At 40.3% G+C, this 16,960-nt stretch overlaps 1 protein-coding gene across 5 annotated transcripts in view; it reads right to left on the reverse strand.

Moving 5' to 3' along the window:
* Window positions 1–8,284: 8,284 nt before the first annotated feature.
* Window positions 8,285–16,960, reverse strand: part of ntrk3a (neurotrophic tyrosine kinase, receptor, type 3a) — a 95,687-nt gene continuing 87,011 nt past the window's right edge. For 2 of the 5 annotated variants that reach the window (XM_082541296.1, XM_082541294.1), the window contains 2 exons: window positions 14,783–14,941; window positions 8,289–10,905 (listed from right to left, as the gene is read on the reverse strand). In XM_082541296.1, coding sequence (XP_082397422.1) covers window positions 10,720–10,905; window positions 14,783–14,941 — 345 coding nt within the window. In that variant the 3' untranslated portion in view covers window positions 8,289–10,719. Of the gene's footprint in view, window positions 10,906–12,920; window positions 13,189–14,782; window positions 14,942–16,960 lie in introns of all 5 variants that reach the window. The other 3 variants (XR_014277896.1, XM_082541295.1, XM_082541297.1) reach the window with 3 other exon arrangements.

Raw genomic sequence — 16,960 nt, forward strand, 5'->3', positions numbered from 1 at the left:
CTGGATACAGACGCCCCAGGCAGGAATCGAACTTGCGATCCTCTGTTCCAAAGGCGTGTAGTCTAACCACTACGCTATCCAGCTGTTAAGGAACACGAGAAGCTGGAAAAATACCAAGGGCTCAGAGAAGAGCTCGAGAGGATGTGGAGGGTGAAGGTAATGGTGGTCCCCGTGGTAATCGGAGCACTAGGTGCGGTGACTCCCAAGCTAGGCGAGTGGCTCCAGCAGATCCCGGGAATAACATCGGAGATCTCTGTCCAGAAGAGCGCAGTCCTGGGAACAGCTAAGATACTGCGCAGGACCCTCAAGCTCCCAGGCCTCTGGTAGAGGACCCGAGCTTGAAGGATAAACCGCCCGCAGGGGCGTGCTGGGTGTTTTTATATATATATATATATATATATATATATATATATATATATATATATATTTTTTTTTTTTTTTTTTTTTTTTTTTTTTTTTGAGACATTTATCTCAAGAAACGTCTGTGGGTCTGTGATCTAAGAGGGGTGCTGGTAAGATGTCAGATTTGATTTTGTTATTTGAGCTGATATACATATATTGAACGAATTTAGCAGACAGAGTAGTAACGCTTAGTAAATCTTAATGGGAGCTGATTCTTTTAATGCTGCTGTTTATTCCTAATGTGATGGCTACAAATGATAGCTTTCAACTGGATCCAATTAAACATCAAAGCTTACTGCCCCATGGCCTTAAGGAGACATGGAAATCACTGTAGTTTGGAAGCTGATCAAACATGATTTGTAAAGGTGTATTCATGTGGGTCCATGAAGAGTGTCAATGAAATGTTTATTCTGTCAACAGACACAATGTATATGTTCAGTACACTGACTGACATCTCAAACCAAATTGTTTTTCCAAAATAGTCCAAAAGAATTTTTTAAAAAGTGTCCTTGTGCAAACATCCAACCGAGGTCCAACAGCATGATGTAGTTCTGCTTTCCTGTATTGTAAAAATTATATCTAAACACAAGAATTAATATAATTTGTGATTTCTTTTAATAAAATACACACACATACAATAGCACAACCTAACCCACTACTATTATAGTAGCAAGCTGCTTTCATGAGCTGCAGTAAATATGCCTCTAAAAAAACATTAAGAAGAGAGCAGCAGTCTGTAGTATGTGGTCAGTCAGTTGTATCATGTCTCCTTTAAAAATTCATTGGCACCAAAAGACTACTCCCTTATTATTGCTGATAAATTCACTCCAGACCATGTGGAGGCTGATAGGCAAGCATTTACCATGCAACTCTATACTTAAAGGTCACAAAGAGCAGTACAAGCCTGTGTGTGGTGTGTGCTATGCAGTAAGGATTCCAACTTCAGTTAACAAATGATATGGATTTGCTGTGTCTGTGTGTGACTTGGCTCATGTCCCTTCTGAGGATCAAATTTCATGGTTGACAATCTAGATAAAAAACCTAATGAAAATTAAAATGATAATATAATGTGTCCCCCTTGTAATACATAAATCCTATCACAGTTGGCACAGCTGTCAAAAAGACCAGTGCTGAATCACGCCAAATCACAGTAATGGTCACCTCAAAGTGCTTATTGTAATGTAAAGACCCTACAGTAATAAGGTGTAAAATGTAGCTGGCAACCTCTAGTTAGATACATATAGATAAAGTTGGGCTTGTCTAAATGCACAGGTTGAGCTCTGGAACCAGGTGGTGGAGAGGGGCTGGACCAATCTGGAGTTGCTGAGATGCAGATGACAAGGTTGGGTAGAGTTGTATCTGTACCTCAATTCAACAACTGAATCTGTTTTCCCTGGTGTATTAGAGATTTGCTTCTCCACGCCCTTGGCTTGGGGAAAAGGTCAAGACTGTTGTTTATGCTTATGTGACAAATAACAGTTCAGTGTACCCAAACTTCTTGGAGTCACTAGGCAAGGTGCTTGAAGATGTTTGAAAGTTCCCTGCTTGAGACTTACTGTGATATTGAAACCTTGATTCTATCTGTTCACACTGTTAGATATTTCAAGGTTTGGACACAAGTTTGATTTAGAGCCCTGCCTGTGTTTATGTAAAATAAAAATGAGTACGTCATCAAGGTGCATTGCCAGTCAAAAGTTTGGACATAACTTGTCATTTAATGGTTTTTCTTTATTTTGACTACTTTCTACACTGTAGACCAGGGGTGGGCAACTACTGGCCTTGAGGGCCAGTGTCCTGCAGGTTTTAGATGTTTCCTTGATCCAACACAGCTGATTCAAATGGTTAAATTCAGGTGTGTTGACCCAGGGTAATAGCAAAAACCTGCAGGACACCGGCCCTCGAGGCCTGGAGTTGCCCACCCCAGCTGTAGACACATACTGAAGACATCAGATATATGAAGCAAGATATATGGAATCTTGTAGCAAAGAAAAAATTGATAAATAACTCAATAACACATGCATTGCCTTATATTTTAGATTCCTCAAAGTAGCTACCCTTTGCTTTATTGACAGCGCTTTAAACCCTTGGCCTTCTCTCAATGTGCTTCATGATGTAGTCACCTGAAATGCTTTGCTGGTAACACTGTTGGGGATTTATTGAAAATTGAAGGCACGCTGAACCAACATGGTTACCACAGCATCCTGCAGCAACATGCCATCCTATCCGGTTTGCTTTTAGTTGGACCATCATTTATTTTTCAACAGGACAATGACCCCAAGCACACCTCAAAGCTGCGTAAGGGCTATTTGACCCGGAAGGAGGGTGATGGAGTGCTGCGCCAGATGGCCACAGTCACCTGACCTAAACCCAATTGAAATGGTTTGGGATGAGATGAAGGCAAAAGGGCCAACAAGTGCTCAACATCTCTGGAAACTCCTTCAAGACTTTTGGAAAACCTTTTCAGGTGACAACCTCATGAAGCTCATCAAGAGAATGCCAAGAGTGTGCAAAGCAGCAATCAAAGCAAAGGAGGGCTAATTTGAAGAATCTAAAATATAAAACATGTTTTGAGTTATTTTGCACTTTTGGTTTACTACATAATTCCACGTGTGTTAATTCATAGTTTTGATGCCTTCAGTGAGAATCTACAATGTAAATAAAGAAAAACCATTAAATTTGAAGGTGTGTTCAAACTTTTGACTGCTGGAGTGCTTGTTAGACTGAAGGGCATAACCAGATATTCAAAGTTACATAAATGTGTTTTCTTTCATCTCCTTCCTTTATCCTAACGAAATGGTAGGTATTATGGAGGTCCAGTTTTTGTGAACATAGTAGCACCTTGGAGGAATTAGAGTAGGGAAAGTGGATATTTTACCATGACTTTATTTAGGCCATGAAAGTCAAGGATGGAGCGATTTATCTTTCTTTTCTACAAAGAACAAGTCCCAACCAAAAGACCCATAGATGGACCCAGTGCTTGGCAGTTTGGCAGTGACTTACTCCAGTAATGATGTCAAGGAAATTAGTCTGAGTTATGGCCTGAGTTCTATGTGTTGTGTCCAGCAGACAGGGAGAAAGGTTCAGGAAGCGGAACGGGAGATAAATATGAATGAGCAGCAAGAGAGTGATCAATACTATTTGACTCCGGAATCAATTAAAGCTTTGAGGAAGTACGTTTGACCGCTGACTGAGATTTTAGCTAGAAGCATGAGTCTTGGCATGTTTCCAGCAAACATGAAACACTAGAGACTTTGCCCGCCAATAACCCCATTGTTATTGGTGGGCACAACTTTTGGTATGGAAAACCCCCATGTTTCTCTAACTCACCATCTTTCTCTAACTAACTCAGGCGTAGGTAAAGGCCTTTTCAGAAAATTGGGTGGCGGCGATGGCTGCAGAACAACAGGTGGTGCGGGGCTGTGACGAACAGGTAGGTTAACCAGAAATTCAGTTACATGTGTTTGCATCATACCTTTCACTTCACCCAAGTGAAGGGTGATTGTGTTCATTTCTCCTGAGATGTGCTGCAGCATTTCTTCGTGCCAGCCCAGCTGTTCTTGTTGGTTTGCAAGGGCGCAACTCACTTGACCCGAGCCGGCTGGGTCCATCGGATCATTCTGTCAAGGTATGGACACAAATTGGATTCACGTGGAGTTCCAAGTCAAAGTTTAGTGTGCTAATTCACTAGCTGGGCCCACGTCCTCATTTTAGGTTTGACAGCGTTTTAGTAGGTAAAAGTAAATGCTTTGACATGAATTGAGCTGCTGTTTGGGGAAGGCATCGAAGGGGACTGGCAATGGCTCCCGGGCCTGGCAGATCCCCGTGCACTAAACAGAAATGAAGAAGTTAAAGAACTGAGAACAAGGAGGGAGGAAGGGAGGGTGGGGCACGTAAACTAGAATGAACAGCTTGCAGAACTGGGGGAACCTATACAGATGACAACTGGAAGGAGCGTGTTTGGAGGCGTGGTTCCGCTCCTGAAATTCCGATACATAATCTCCAATAAAAATCAGAGACTCTAGTATGGCTGTCCACAGTTTTTAAACTATTTGGCGAATGTCTTTCAATCCAAACATAGCTGACCATTCTGTAGCAGGGAATTCTCCAGTTGGAAGGCAATAATGCTTGGAGGACTTTTAAGTTACGCCTGTGAAAAGTCTCTAGCTGAGGCCTGAGGTCCTTTGTCCCCATGGTTAAGATGCAGAAGAATTGGCCTTCCTTAGCCCGTAGAGCATCTGGACAGGTAGGAAGAAGGTACAAAGAGGTAATCAGAAGCAGGTGAGTGATTAGGCCAGGAACCCCGAAAGTCCCACTTCTGCACCAAAACCAGAACACACACACAACAGAGTAAAGAGAGAAAAGGAGAGAGAAAGAAGGAGAGAGAGAGAGAGAGAGAGAGACATAAAAAATGGTGAGTTGACCAATGAGGACCGAGGGACAGTTTTCCATATGTACAGGGTATGTTCATATGTACATGTATTTATTTATAATTCTTTAAGCTTGCCTGGCTACGCCCCAAAGCACAGACTAATCAGACCTCATAGTACTGTATCACCCCAATAGATTACTTCTCTCTCAGACTGCAGGCTTACTTGTGATTTTTAGGTTATTTAAAAGTAGAATGGGAGGCAGAGCCTTCAGCTTTCAGACCTCTCTTATGTGGAACCAGCTCTCAGTTTGACACACTTCTTATCTTCCTGGATTCCTCCAGATACACACAAAACTCTTAAGGTTGAAGCTCACACACACACACACACACACACACACACACACACAAACAAAACTCAGCCATCAGAACAGTCATTTTTACTACTCAAGCTATGCTATGGTTTTGAGTGCTGCATTTTCATTTCGCAAGATGGAGAGTTTTGATGAACCAATTAACAATTAAAACAAACCAATTAACACATTTTGTGTTCAGAGCTTTGAGAAACTGAGCCACAGTTTCCAGATATGTATATAAATGTCTGGGGAATAATATAATTTTGAAGTAGGGAATTGATGTTACATAATGAGTATGAGTCACTTATTTCCCCTTTTTTCTGGTTAAAAAATAAGTGAACGCAAAGATCATTGAAGTCAGTTTTAATGAGAATTGAGAGTCAGAATGATACACAGAGCCACCTTAAAAAATCACCACGTCTAAGCTTTTCAGAAAGATGTTATACAAGTTTTATAAGTCAAATGATTCACATACATATGTGTTGAGATGGATATACAACAATTAGAAAAGACATGGATTCTTAATAGAGTAATGATGTTTCTTACATATTCAGCTTAGAAACTTTGTATGGTGAAGTGACAGTGGGAAAGGGGAAGAGAATAAATGAGAACACAATAGACGAAAAAGAAGAATACAAAGAGCAAACAGAGAGAAAGATTTCATTTAACCCAAATATCATTAGAAACAACCAAGATTGTCAGTCTGTGAAAGCTTAAGGCTTGATCATACAGGAAACATTTATCTGGTGATTTCTGTTTTGTAATACAATTTGATGTATTTTGCTAGCCAATTGTGTCCTCCAGGAAGCTTGCATGTATCAAAATAGCATGCTTGCAGCATTTAGGAAAGTCTCTTGAGAAAACAGGATAAGGTTAACCACTCATAGCTGCCCCTCCCTGAGCCTGGTTCTGCTGGAGGTTTCTTCCTGTTAAAAGATAGTTTTTTCTTCCCAGTGTTACCAAGGATGTTGTTTGATTGTAAAGGTTTTCTCCATATTATTGTAGGGTCTTTACCTTACAGTATGAAGCACCCTGAGATGAGTGTTGTTCTGATTTGGAGCTATATAAATAAAATTGAACTGAACTGAATTGAATATGGTTCTGTTCTTCAGTTTCTTCTAACATGGCTTGTTGGGTCCCTAATTTTGGCTTGAGCATAAAAATAAAATTGAGATGAATGATCTTTTGCCCATTTCTTACAAACAAAAAGTGGAACTATGTACAAAATTGTAAAAATATAAAGTTTTTGTATCATCATCATAACTCCAAGCTGCTAGGAAGAGTTCCACTGCTCTCACTCAAATCTAAATCACAGTTTTGCAAATCTCTGAACACAAACACATTTTGTTCTAGAAACATGGCCTCAAAGTACACTCTGACTATTAATTCATCTCGCTCATGCTCCTCCTTTGAACCACTCAACCGGAAGAACGATCCTGTATCAGAGGATAGCATCAGCTTCAAGTGATAGGGAGAAGATGAAGCAACCAAAACACAAAGGAAGAGGAAAGGTAAGAAAAAAGCCTAGGAGGAAGAAGGCATTCTTTTATTTTTGTCAGTTCATCTGAAAACTTTGTATTGTGGTAACAAATAAATGTTTTGTTTGTTACGTTTTTTCTAAAAATCTGTGCACTGATTTGCTTTGTTTTGTTTCTCATTTATTTCCATTACAAAGGTTATAATGCACTAGATAACTGTAAATGGTATCTAAGGACAAAATAAAAATAAACATGTATACTTTTCCAAAACAAAAAAAAGTATGTACCATGGCCAAGCCAAGCCAAGACATAGTCAAACACCTCTGATGGTAGGTTTTGAATTGATCCAATCAGTGTTTTTTATTCTCTCTTAATCGTATAATAGCTGTTTGTGTTGTTTAGTTGGAAAGAATCAGTTTTGAGGGTGCTGTGTTTCATGTTGAAAGAGTTAACTTCTTTGATTTTATGTTTAGAGTTCTGTGCAACCGACTTTTTCTAGAAATGTGTTGAAATTTCTCTAAAATCTGGATTTTCTTTTGTGTGTAGAAAACAAATGAAACAAAATTTAATTCTGTAATTCACTAAGTAATACTGACTTCCTGGAGGACTTGGAGTAAGCAAACACTCATAGTGAGAGAAAGACACAATTTAAAGCACTGACACTAATGCAAATATAATCAATTTGCTCAAATGAAATGAATAGCTTAGAAACAAGAGTTCACATTATGGATGATACTTGGTAAGCAAGTCTACTGTAAGATAACTTTGATCATGTTTTATCCTAGCATTAGGATTGCAGTTTAGAAATGCACATATCTTTAATTACACAGCTCTAATCTAAATTTAGAAAAGATACAGAATCAGATTTCTTCATACTACCCAGGCAATGCAGGTGATGCACCTGCTTAATGTTTATACAATATACCTATATATCAATGCAAATCCCAGGTATATGTTCAGTTATTTTAGATGAACTGTTTTAGAATAAATACACTTTTGGGAAACAAAATCTTATAAAAACCAACACCAACTACGTGACACTCAAACATCACGCACAGAATAGGATGACAGTGACTCACAGTATTGTAAATCTGTCTCATTTAACAATAAGGGACGGAATAAATGAAGTCTGTCTTTCACTGTAGACTGACGATACATTCAAATATCAATAAATAATTAATTAAAGGCTTTTCATTTTGCTCTTCAGATGACTCTTCTAATGGCTTAGGAGGGGTTTCATGTATCAAGCTAATGGACAGCATGCTGCTGCCCTTTGTTGATTCAAGTAAAATAAAGAAAAATACCGATTCCTGCATCTCATGATGCTCGCTGAAAACTGAGGTATAGAGTCAGTAAGGCAATGCTAAACCCAGTACTCACTCATTGACCCAAGAGCATATGAAGTTAACAACTTTATGCACTGAATTCCTTGTGAGACTAGATTTTAAATTCTTTAGGCCAGTATGGACAAAACAGTTAAAATCTCAAATACAGTGTAGAGACTAGGTGCACGACACATCATTAGACACACTGATGAAAGTGTTGTCATTTTTTGACTGTGGTCGATGAATGACAAACTATTTCTTTTAAATTAAAGAATGCATTTGATCCTTGAACAGTTCTTGAAGAGGGCAATAAAACATTGACTTTTTAGCATTTGTAACTTTGTAGTTTTAATCGGTTTTCCTGACTTATTATTTTTTATTAATTTATTTCAATTATATGAAATGCCTCACAACCCTGAATTGGATAAGAGGAAGAATATGGATGAATCGATGGATGCATAGTATAAAATGACACAAAACAAATTGACATTTCTTAAATCTAGATTTTTTTTAGCCAGTCTCTAATGAGATAAATGCAACTCGTGACAGTAAATTACAACTGGAAAGCAAATCAAAAGATCTATTAGATTTAAATTAATCATATAATAACATATTGAGAAACAAGAAAATAATCCAACATAGGAAAACAAAATAAATATCTTAAGACAGACAGATTTACAGTATATACATCCTAGTGTCTCAAGTATTATCCTTTCAGTTCACACATATATCAGTTCATTCATTTTTTTTAGCTTTGGAAAATGGCAAAAGGTTATTTGTAAACGGTCTAGTAGCACACCTTGCTAATAGTGAGTTGGGCCAGTTTCTAATTTCAAAACTGCCATAATTCTTTGCGCCATAAAATCAACAAGGTACCCCAAACATTTCTCAGAGATTCTGATCCATGCTGACACAGTTAGTACAGTTTTTTTGGTTCTACATCCACAACGTGAAGCTGTGGTCTCACCACACCCCAAAAGATGGGTATGCTGTGATCATAGTTATGGTCAACAACAATGTCTAAATATGTCTAAATATACTGGGTTGCTGTCATGTGATTGGCTGATTTAATACTTATGCTAATGACCAGTTTAACAGGTATACCTAATAAATTGACTGGTTAGTGTATATGTAATGTAATTTCAATTTCACGTTGGGTAGTTTGGCTTTTAATTTTTTTTTTTTTTGCTTTAAATTTAATTTTTTTTAATACAGTAGATACTTATGAAACTAGGTAATAAGAAAAACAAGAGTTTACAGCTAGTGGCCATTAGGCAGGTAAACAAAATGTAAAAGTGCTATTATTTTGAAAGACTACTTTCCTGGTTCCTAGTGTTCAGAAAGAAGTAGGAGGCACTTAGGTCCATTTCTATAGTGGCAGACAGTCACTCAGGCCATGCTTCCAGGCTCAGGATTGGAAGGTATGGTCAGGGTCTTGTAAAGCTAAGCAGCTCAGTGAGCTATCATGAGCTCAGGACTTAAAAGTGTTGTAACAATGATGTTTCAGATAAAAACTGTGTTGCAAGCTGCCACTGAACTAGCACTTAAGAACAGCAGTCATGTGTAGCAGCTGCTGTACATGAAATATTTGATTTATGTGCATTGTTCTATTTTTTCACCTCCTTCCTTAATTTATACATGAACAGAAAGAAAAGTCAAGAAATATAATCTGCACATGGTCACACAAACTACACATTTCCTTGACATTAAGATACAACTATCTGGTCTTTGTAAATGCTCAATAACTGTGGTCTATTCCCCAAATACCTGCGTCAGAACAACTGTGTCACAAGTCACAAGACTGTTGGTGGTTTCAGGCAGAGGCAGAGCCAAATTGTGGCCACAGTGTAACATAAACAACCAACAGCAAAACGTTTTAGGGATCCATGTGCTGATCCACGAAACTGAATTACATCTAGTGAATACTGTTTCTCTGAAAAAGGGGGGATGGAAAGGGCTCTAAAAAGAAAGTGAATTTTCTGTGCTCAACCTCAGCCTTTCAGCCTGGCCACCCCTGAAAATATTTTGGCTCTGCCATTGGTTTCTGGGGTAGCCAAAAGTTAAAAACAGAAAACAGAAATGCTAGTACTTTGAAACTTTATAGTCACCATCATTACTTTAGATTAAAGATGGCTACCATTGCAACCCAAGGTATGAGAAAGATTTTGGGAAATTGACCAGCTTGGGCACAGATAAAAATGTAAATAATTAAAAAGAGAATAAATTAATCCTTCTGACTTTTCACATTTCACAAATGAAGACCTGGCGAAGATAAGCCAAAGGAAGACTAGAAGGTTACTTAAGGTTTGTGAAACCAACTGAGATCAATGTAATCCTGGGCAGGATTACTACCAGTAAACTACCAGTCCAGGTCAGGGTTTATTAACAGTTGATTAGAACTAGTGCTGCTATGATCAAAACAGGGTGAAACCCACATTATTATGATGTGACACCTTAACTATACCACATCAGAACAATCAGCATAATCACTCCACATCGTTGCAATATATACTGTATACTTAAGTCTTTTTAGTTACAATTCCATTTGAAAAAACAAAATGGGTATAGAATTTGCAGGTTCCAGATTATTAGGTACTGATGCAATTCAGATCATTTTGGTCCAGTTAAATAAACATAATATACAATGTGTTAGTTGCAGTCCTCAAATATCTGGCAGATGAAAACAGGGTATTTTCAGCCCCTAATCCACAGAGTATGCAGACAGATCACTTCTGTTCGGGGGCAATTCAGTGCTTTGAATATATTCCATTAGTGTCTCCTTGGGGCTATTATTATCCCAGTATGTCCAGATAGACTGGTGTGGCTTTCATCAAAGTAAACAGCATCTTCTGGATGTCCTTAATGTTGAGACGTTGTTGCGGTTCCCTCTGCCAGCAGCCAAGCATAATATCGTAGATTTCCTTAGGACAGAGTCTTGGGCGCTCCAGTACTCTGCCTTGAGTAATACACTCGATTACCTGTAAAGACACAGAGACCAGTAGTTGAGCAGAGATACTTTACTGTCTTGTTTAAGAAAGGACTGCTACGCAACCAGACTTGCATCAGTTGTGCAATGCACTGGCCGGGGCTATGGCTGTATTGTGGAGTGTCATTACACTGACAGGCAACAAGTGATGCACACAGTATATAATGACTACATCATACAAATAATCCAGGTACATATTATCCTGTAGAGTACAGTTTTAGAAAACAAAACAGCCTTTTAACAATAATGTTAAAATGTTTGAACCTTAGGAAGACTTCTTTTAAATACCCTTCTTACAAATGAAACCAAGCAGTACATCTACTGAGTTTTCCTGTTAATGCCAGGAGTATGAGGAAAATCTGAACATTGTTAAAGCCAGTGATTGTACTTGTTTGTGTCATCTGCATCATAAGAAAGAAATAAGGATATGTGAAGATTTTGAAGCAAAACTGGGTCTGGGTTATTGCTTCAAACTCTGACTTAAATTCCACTGGAAACCCACGGGGTGACCTGAAGACTAAGGTCCAACAAAAATAGCCTGGGATTGCTCAGAAAACATGTATGAAACCTTACAACAAGGATACACAACCTACTTTTAGCATGATTGGGGTAATAATTTTGACCTAATTTTTAATAGGGGGGCTAATAATTGTGTCGTCATCTGTAGATCATCAACAGACTCTTCCCTTGTTACGCCAGTAATGACCTCAATGGGCACTCAAGTGTCCACTGAGGATTGGATTCCACACCAGAAAGACCCTGCAGAAAGACCTCTGTTGTTACTGTGAAAGGACCAGATATTTTCTTACTGTACTGTCATTTTGTTTTCCTGATACCACAGGGTAGGTTTTCTATAGCTGTTGCAAGTCCTGTAGTGTCACCGGCCCTAAAGGCTGCCTTGGGGGGCCTATGAACCTGTCCTGTGAGCGATGGCTTCTGGTGAGCATGGACAGTAACAGTTTTGCAGTGAGTGACATTATCAGTGCATTTTGCAATGTATGCTGCAACAGCGTCAGCGTATTCCTTAATGTCTGTTTTAGGTGGGTGCTTGTTTGATGATCAAGGTTCAAGGTTTTTTATTTGTCACATGCATAGTTAGGGCCCGGATGGCTTGGGGATAGAAGCTCCTCTTGAGTCTCTCTGTCCTTGCCCGGAAGATGCGGAACCTTCTACCAGATTGCAGAAGTTGGAACAGTTTGTTGCCAGGATGGGACGGGTCCTTCAGTATCTGCGTTGCTCTAGTCCGGCATCTCCTGGTGTAGGTGTCCTGAAGCGGGGGGAGAGCAATCCTGCAGCAGCGTTCTGCTGTACGGATCACTCTCTGGAGAGCTTTTTGGTCCTTCACACAGCTGTTCCCAAACCACGATGTCATGTTCTGTGTGAGGATGCTCTCCACAGCGCCTGTATAGAAAATCCTGAGGATCTTTGGAGAGACCCTGAACTTCCTCAGTTGTCGTAGGTGATACAGGCGCTGCCTAGCCTTTTTGGTCTGGACTTGAATGTGGGCAGACATGTCAGGTCTGAGGAGATGTGGAGACTGAGATACTTGAAGGACTGCACCCTCTCCACTGGAGCTCCATTGATGATAATGGGCTTGTAGTCTCTGTGCTGACTCCTGAAGTCCACCACCAGCTCCTTGGTCTTGCCAACGTTCAGCTGGAGGTGGTTTTCCTGGCACCACGATGCCAGATTCTTCACTTCATCCATATAGGCCGTCTCATCGTTGTTGGAGATGGCGCCCAACACCACTGTGTCGTCAGCAAACTTCACAATGGTGTTGGAGCTGTGGGTGGACACATCCCTGTGGTGCTCCTGTGTTGATGGTGATGCTGTTAGAGACACATCTGCCCACCCTCACCACCTGAGTTCTGCCAGTGGGGAAGTCTAACACCCAAGCACACAGACGGCTATTGAGTCCCAGATCCCTGAGCTTTGTGAACAGTCTGCAGGGCACTATTGTGTTAAACGCTGAACTGTAATAAACAAACAGCATTCTCACATAGTTACCCTGTTTCTTGTCCTTGTGTTCACTCTCCTCAATGCCGTTCGGACGTCGTGCTCCGCGATGCTGATCACCGGTCAGATGTACCAGTTTGTAGTGCTGAAGCAATCCTTCAGAGCAGAAGAGGCCCCCTCTGGCTACACACATCTGATTTTGTGTTGGTCTGAAGGCCCTCACTCTGGGTCTGTATGCAGGTCTCAGAATGATGGTGATGTGATCAGAGAGCCTGACTTGGTGTACTCAGCATCCAGTAGTTATCTTCCACGGTCCTAGCTGTGGCGTTAGTGGTGGGAGGGATGCAAACAGCAATAAGGTCAATCGATGTAAATTCCCTTGCTAGGTAGACTGGTTGGCACTTAATGATAACAAACTCCGACAGTGGAGAACAGTGTTTGTGCACAGCAGTAGATTTCAGTACCAAACGCTGCTGATGTAAACATCAACACTGCCCTGCCACAAGTCCTTCCTCCTTCCATTAAGACTTGGTTGGCATGATAGATTGTTACCTGATCTAGCTGAATGGAAGAGTCCAGGATGTAGTCCAGGATTCCATGAAAATAAAAGCACATCTTGCACTGTGTGTAAGATATACTGGATCAATTTTGTTGTTTAATGAGTGAACATTGGCCAGAATGGCCTCTTTAGGCTAGTGGCTAGCCTAATCTAGATACCTTCATACTTGTCCCACTTGTGCTCTCTCTCACTGCCCCAGTGTCTCCTCTCTGGGTGAGATAGAGTCCGTTGATGTGGTAATAGGGGCAGGGATAGCCATAGGGGCAGGGATAGCTCAGTATAGGGGCAGGCATAGCTCAGTAGGTAAAGTGGTCGCCCCATGATCGGAAGGTCGGCGGTTCGAATCCACTTAACGGCTACCCTGAGGTACCCCTGAGCAAGGTACCGTCCCTACACACTGCTCCCCGGGCGCCTGCTTAGTGGGCTGCCCACTGCTTCACTGAGTGAATGGGTCAAATGCAGAGAAAAACAAGTAATTTCCCCATGGGGATCAATAAAGTATCCATTATTATTATTATTAATCCAGCAGAGAAGTCTCAGTCCCCTGGAGTATCTCTGTAACTTTCTGGTCTAAGTTGAGGGTGTTTGGTTTTATTTGTTATATCCAAAAGGGAGTGGTTACAGTATCTTGTAAACTACATCAAGCACTTGACATTGTAGTAATTAAACACAGCTTAGACTCTAAACAACAACAAACAGCTTATTGTCAATTGCTGTTGACAATTCTTTTGAGCTTCTGGTACCCAAGGTACTGACAATCAGTTATCTGATTAAGGATACCTGTGAGTTTGGACCCTGCTACAGTGGTCAGTTGGTGTCTGTTCTGAACTTGCCATGTTTGACTAAATTAGCTAGGACTCGTGCCATAGGGCAACCATAAGCTGATGTTCTGCAAAACCAAGTGGCAGAAGTATCTGGAGTGAGTCCTAGTAGCATCTCTAAATTGAAGGCCCAGTTCCATATAACAGGGGATGTCAGAGACAGGGCACCAACTGAGCATTCCAAGAAAATTACACCACCAAAAGACAGATTCAGTCCAACTGAAATTTATTTATATAGCACAAAAGCACAGCAAGAATTGCTTCAAGGTGCTTTACAATGTAAGTTAAAGACCCTACAACATTATTTTGTGGAAATTCATAAGTTTTTGGAGAAGTTAGGTAAAATGAGAGTGGCTATTAGTTCTGCTCATTAAGTTACAGTGATATATGCACCTCTATTTTTTTTCACAAAGCTGGACTAATAAATTGGGTCCCTAGGGGAAAAAGCTAATTTGAGTAAAATGTTCAAATGTTTTGTTCCTGGTAATTACATCATGTCCTCAGCAAATGACAGTGTTGAAATAATAGTTTACCTCATTATTGGCGAGCTGGAACCATGGCTGTTTTCCATAAGTGAAGATCTCCCACAGAATAACGCCAAAGCTCCACACATCACTTTCTGTGGTGAATTTTCTGTACATGATGCTCTCTGGGGGCATCCAGCGGATAGGCAGCATGGTGTGACCTCCCACCTGAACATACAGATACATACACACACATTGAAATGCTTTATGGGAAAGGTATAAGCAGTATGATAACTTCAAAACGTACACAAACAAGTCAGAATCAACATGGCAAATCTGACTTATACATTTGTGATAATCATTTGAATATAAAAGTAAATACATGAATTCATGCTGGACTGAATTTTGGGCACTCATAGTCTTTTTTGCAGATAACAAAGTAACACATTCCACTTAGTTACTCAAACAAGCAAAAGACATTTTCTTGGCTTTAACACGTTATAAAATAAATGCTGACTTCACAATGCAATGGCTGTAGAAGAATGACATCACACTTAGATTACCTGTCTTCAGAAAATGTAAAAGAAAATTATGCCATACACCAAATGTAAATGTACCAGAATAGCCCATCTAAAGTTTAAAAATGTTGTCTATATTTTTAGCCTTCATGTGTGCACTGTACAGGGTGGGCCATTTATATGGATACACCATAATAAAATGGGAATGGTTGGTGATATTAAAGTCCTGTTTGTGGCACATTAGTATATGTGAGGGGGCAAACTCCTCAAGATGGGTGGTGACCATGGTGGCCATTTAGACGTCGGCCATCTTGGATACAACTTTTGTTTTTTCAATAGGCAGAGGGCCATGTGACACATCAAACTTATTATTGTCACAAGTAATGTAATGTTAAGTAATGTCACAAGAAAAACAATGGTGTGCTTGGTTTCAACGTAACTTTATTCTTTCATGAGTTATTTACAATTTTCTGACCACTTATAAAATGTGTTCAATGTGCTGCCCATTGTGTTGGATTGTCAATGCAACCCTATTCTCCCACTCTTCACACACTGATAGCAACACCGCAGGAGAAATGCCAGCACAGGCATCCAGTATCTGTAGTTTCAGGTGCTGCACATCTCGTATCTTCACACCATAGACAATTGCCTTCAGATGACCCCAAAGAGCCCACTATCGTTGTACCCCATATACCACACCAAACCATCACTTTTGTTGTTCCAACAGTCTTGGAGGGATCCATCCAATGTGGGTTAGTGTCAGACCAATAGCGGTGGTTTTGTTTGTTAACTTCACCATTCACGTTCATGAGTTATTTACAGGTTTCTCTTTGTTCACAACCATTGACATGTCGAAGAGGATGACCCAGATTGACCCAGATTGATTGACCCAGATTGACCCAGAAGTTAACAAACAAAGTTTGTTAACTTCACCATTCACATAAAAGTTTGCCTCATCACTGAACAAAATCTTCTGCATGAACTGAGGGTCCTGTTCCAATTTTTGTTTTGCCCATTCTGCAAATTCTGTGCACCGATCTGGGTCATCCTCGTTGAGATGCTGCAGTAGCTGGAGTTTGTAAGGGTGCCATTTGTGAGTAGCTAATATCTGCCGAAGGGATGTTGGACTAATGCCACTCTCCAGTGACATGCGGCTAGTGCCACGCTGTGGGCTCTTGCTGAATGAAGCTAGGACAGCCACTGATGTTTCTTCATTAGTGACAGTTTTCTTGCATCCACATTTTGGCAAATCCAACACTGAACCAGTTTCACAAAACTTAGCAAGCAGTTTGCTAACTGTAGCATGGGAGATGGGTGGTCTCGTAGGGTGTCTTGCATTGAAATCTGCTGCAATGACCCGGTTACTGCGTTCACCAGATATCAACACAATTTCGATCCGCTCCTCACGTGTTAACCTCTTCGACATGTCAATGGTTGTGAACAAAGAGAAACCTGTAAATAACTCATGAACGTGAATGGTGAAGTTAACAAACAAAACCACCGCTATTGGTCTGACACTAACCCACATTGGATGGATCCCTCCAAGACTGTTGGAACAACAAAAGTGATGGTTTGGTGTGGTATATGGGGTACAACGATAGTGGGTCCATTCTTCATCAATGGAAACCTCAAGGCCACTGGATATTTGAAATTGCTACATGATGATGTGTTTCCCTCTTTATGCACTGAAGCTGGCACGTTCCCTGAGTTTTCCCAGCAAGATGGTGCA

Source organism: Aulonocara stuartgranti (genome assembly GCF_965226115.1).
Source record: "Aulonocara stuartgranti genome assembly, chromosome: 7".
Classification (NCBI taxonomy): Eukaryota; Metazoa; Chordata; class Actinopteri; order Cichliformes; family Cichlidae; genus Aulonocara; species Aulonocara stuartgranti.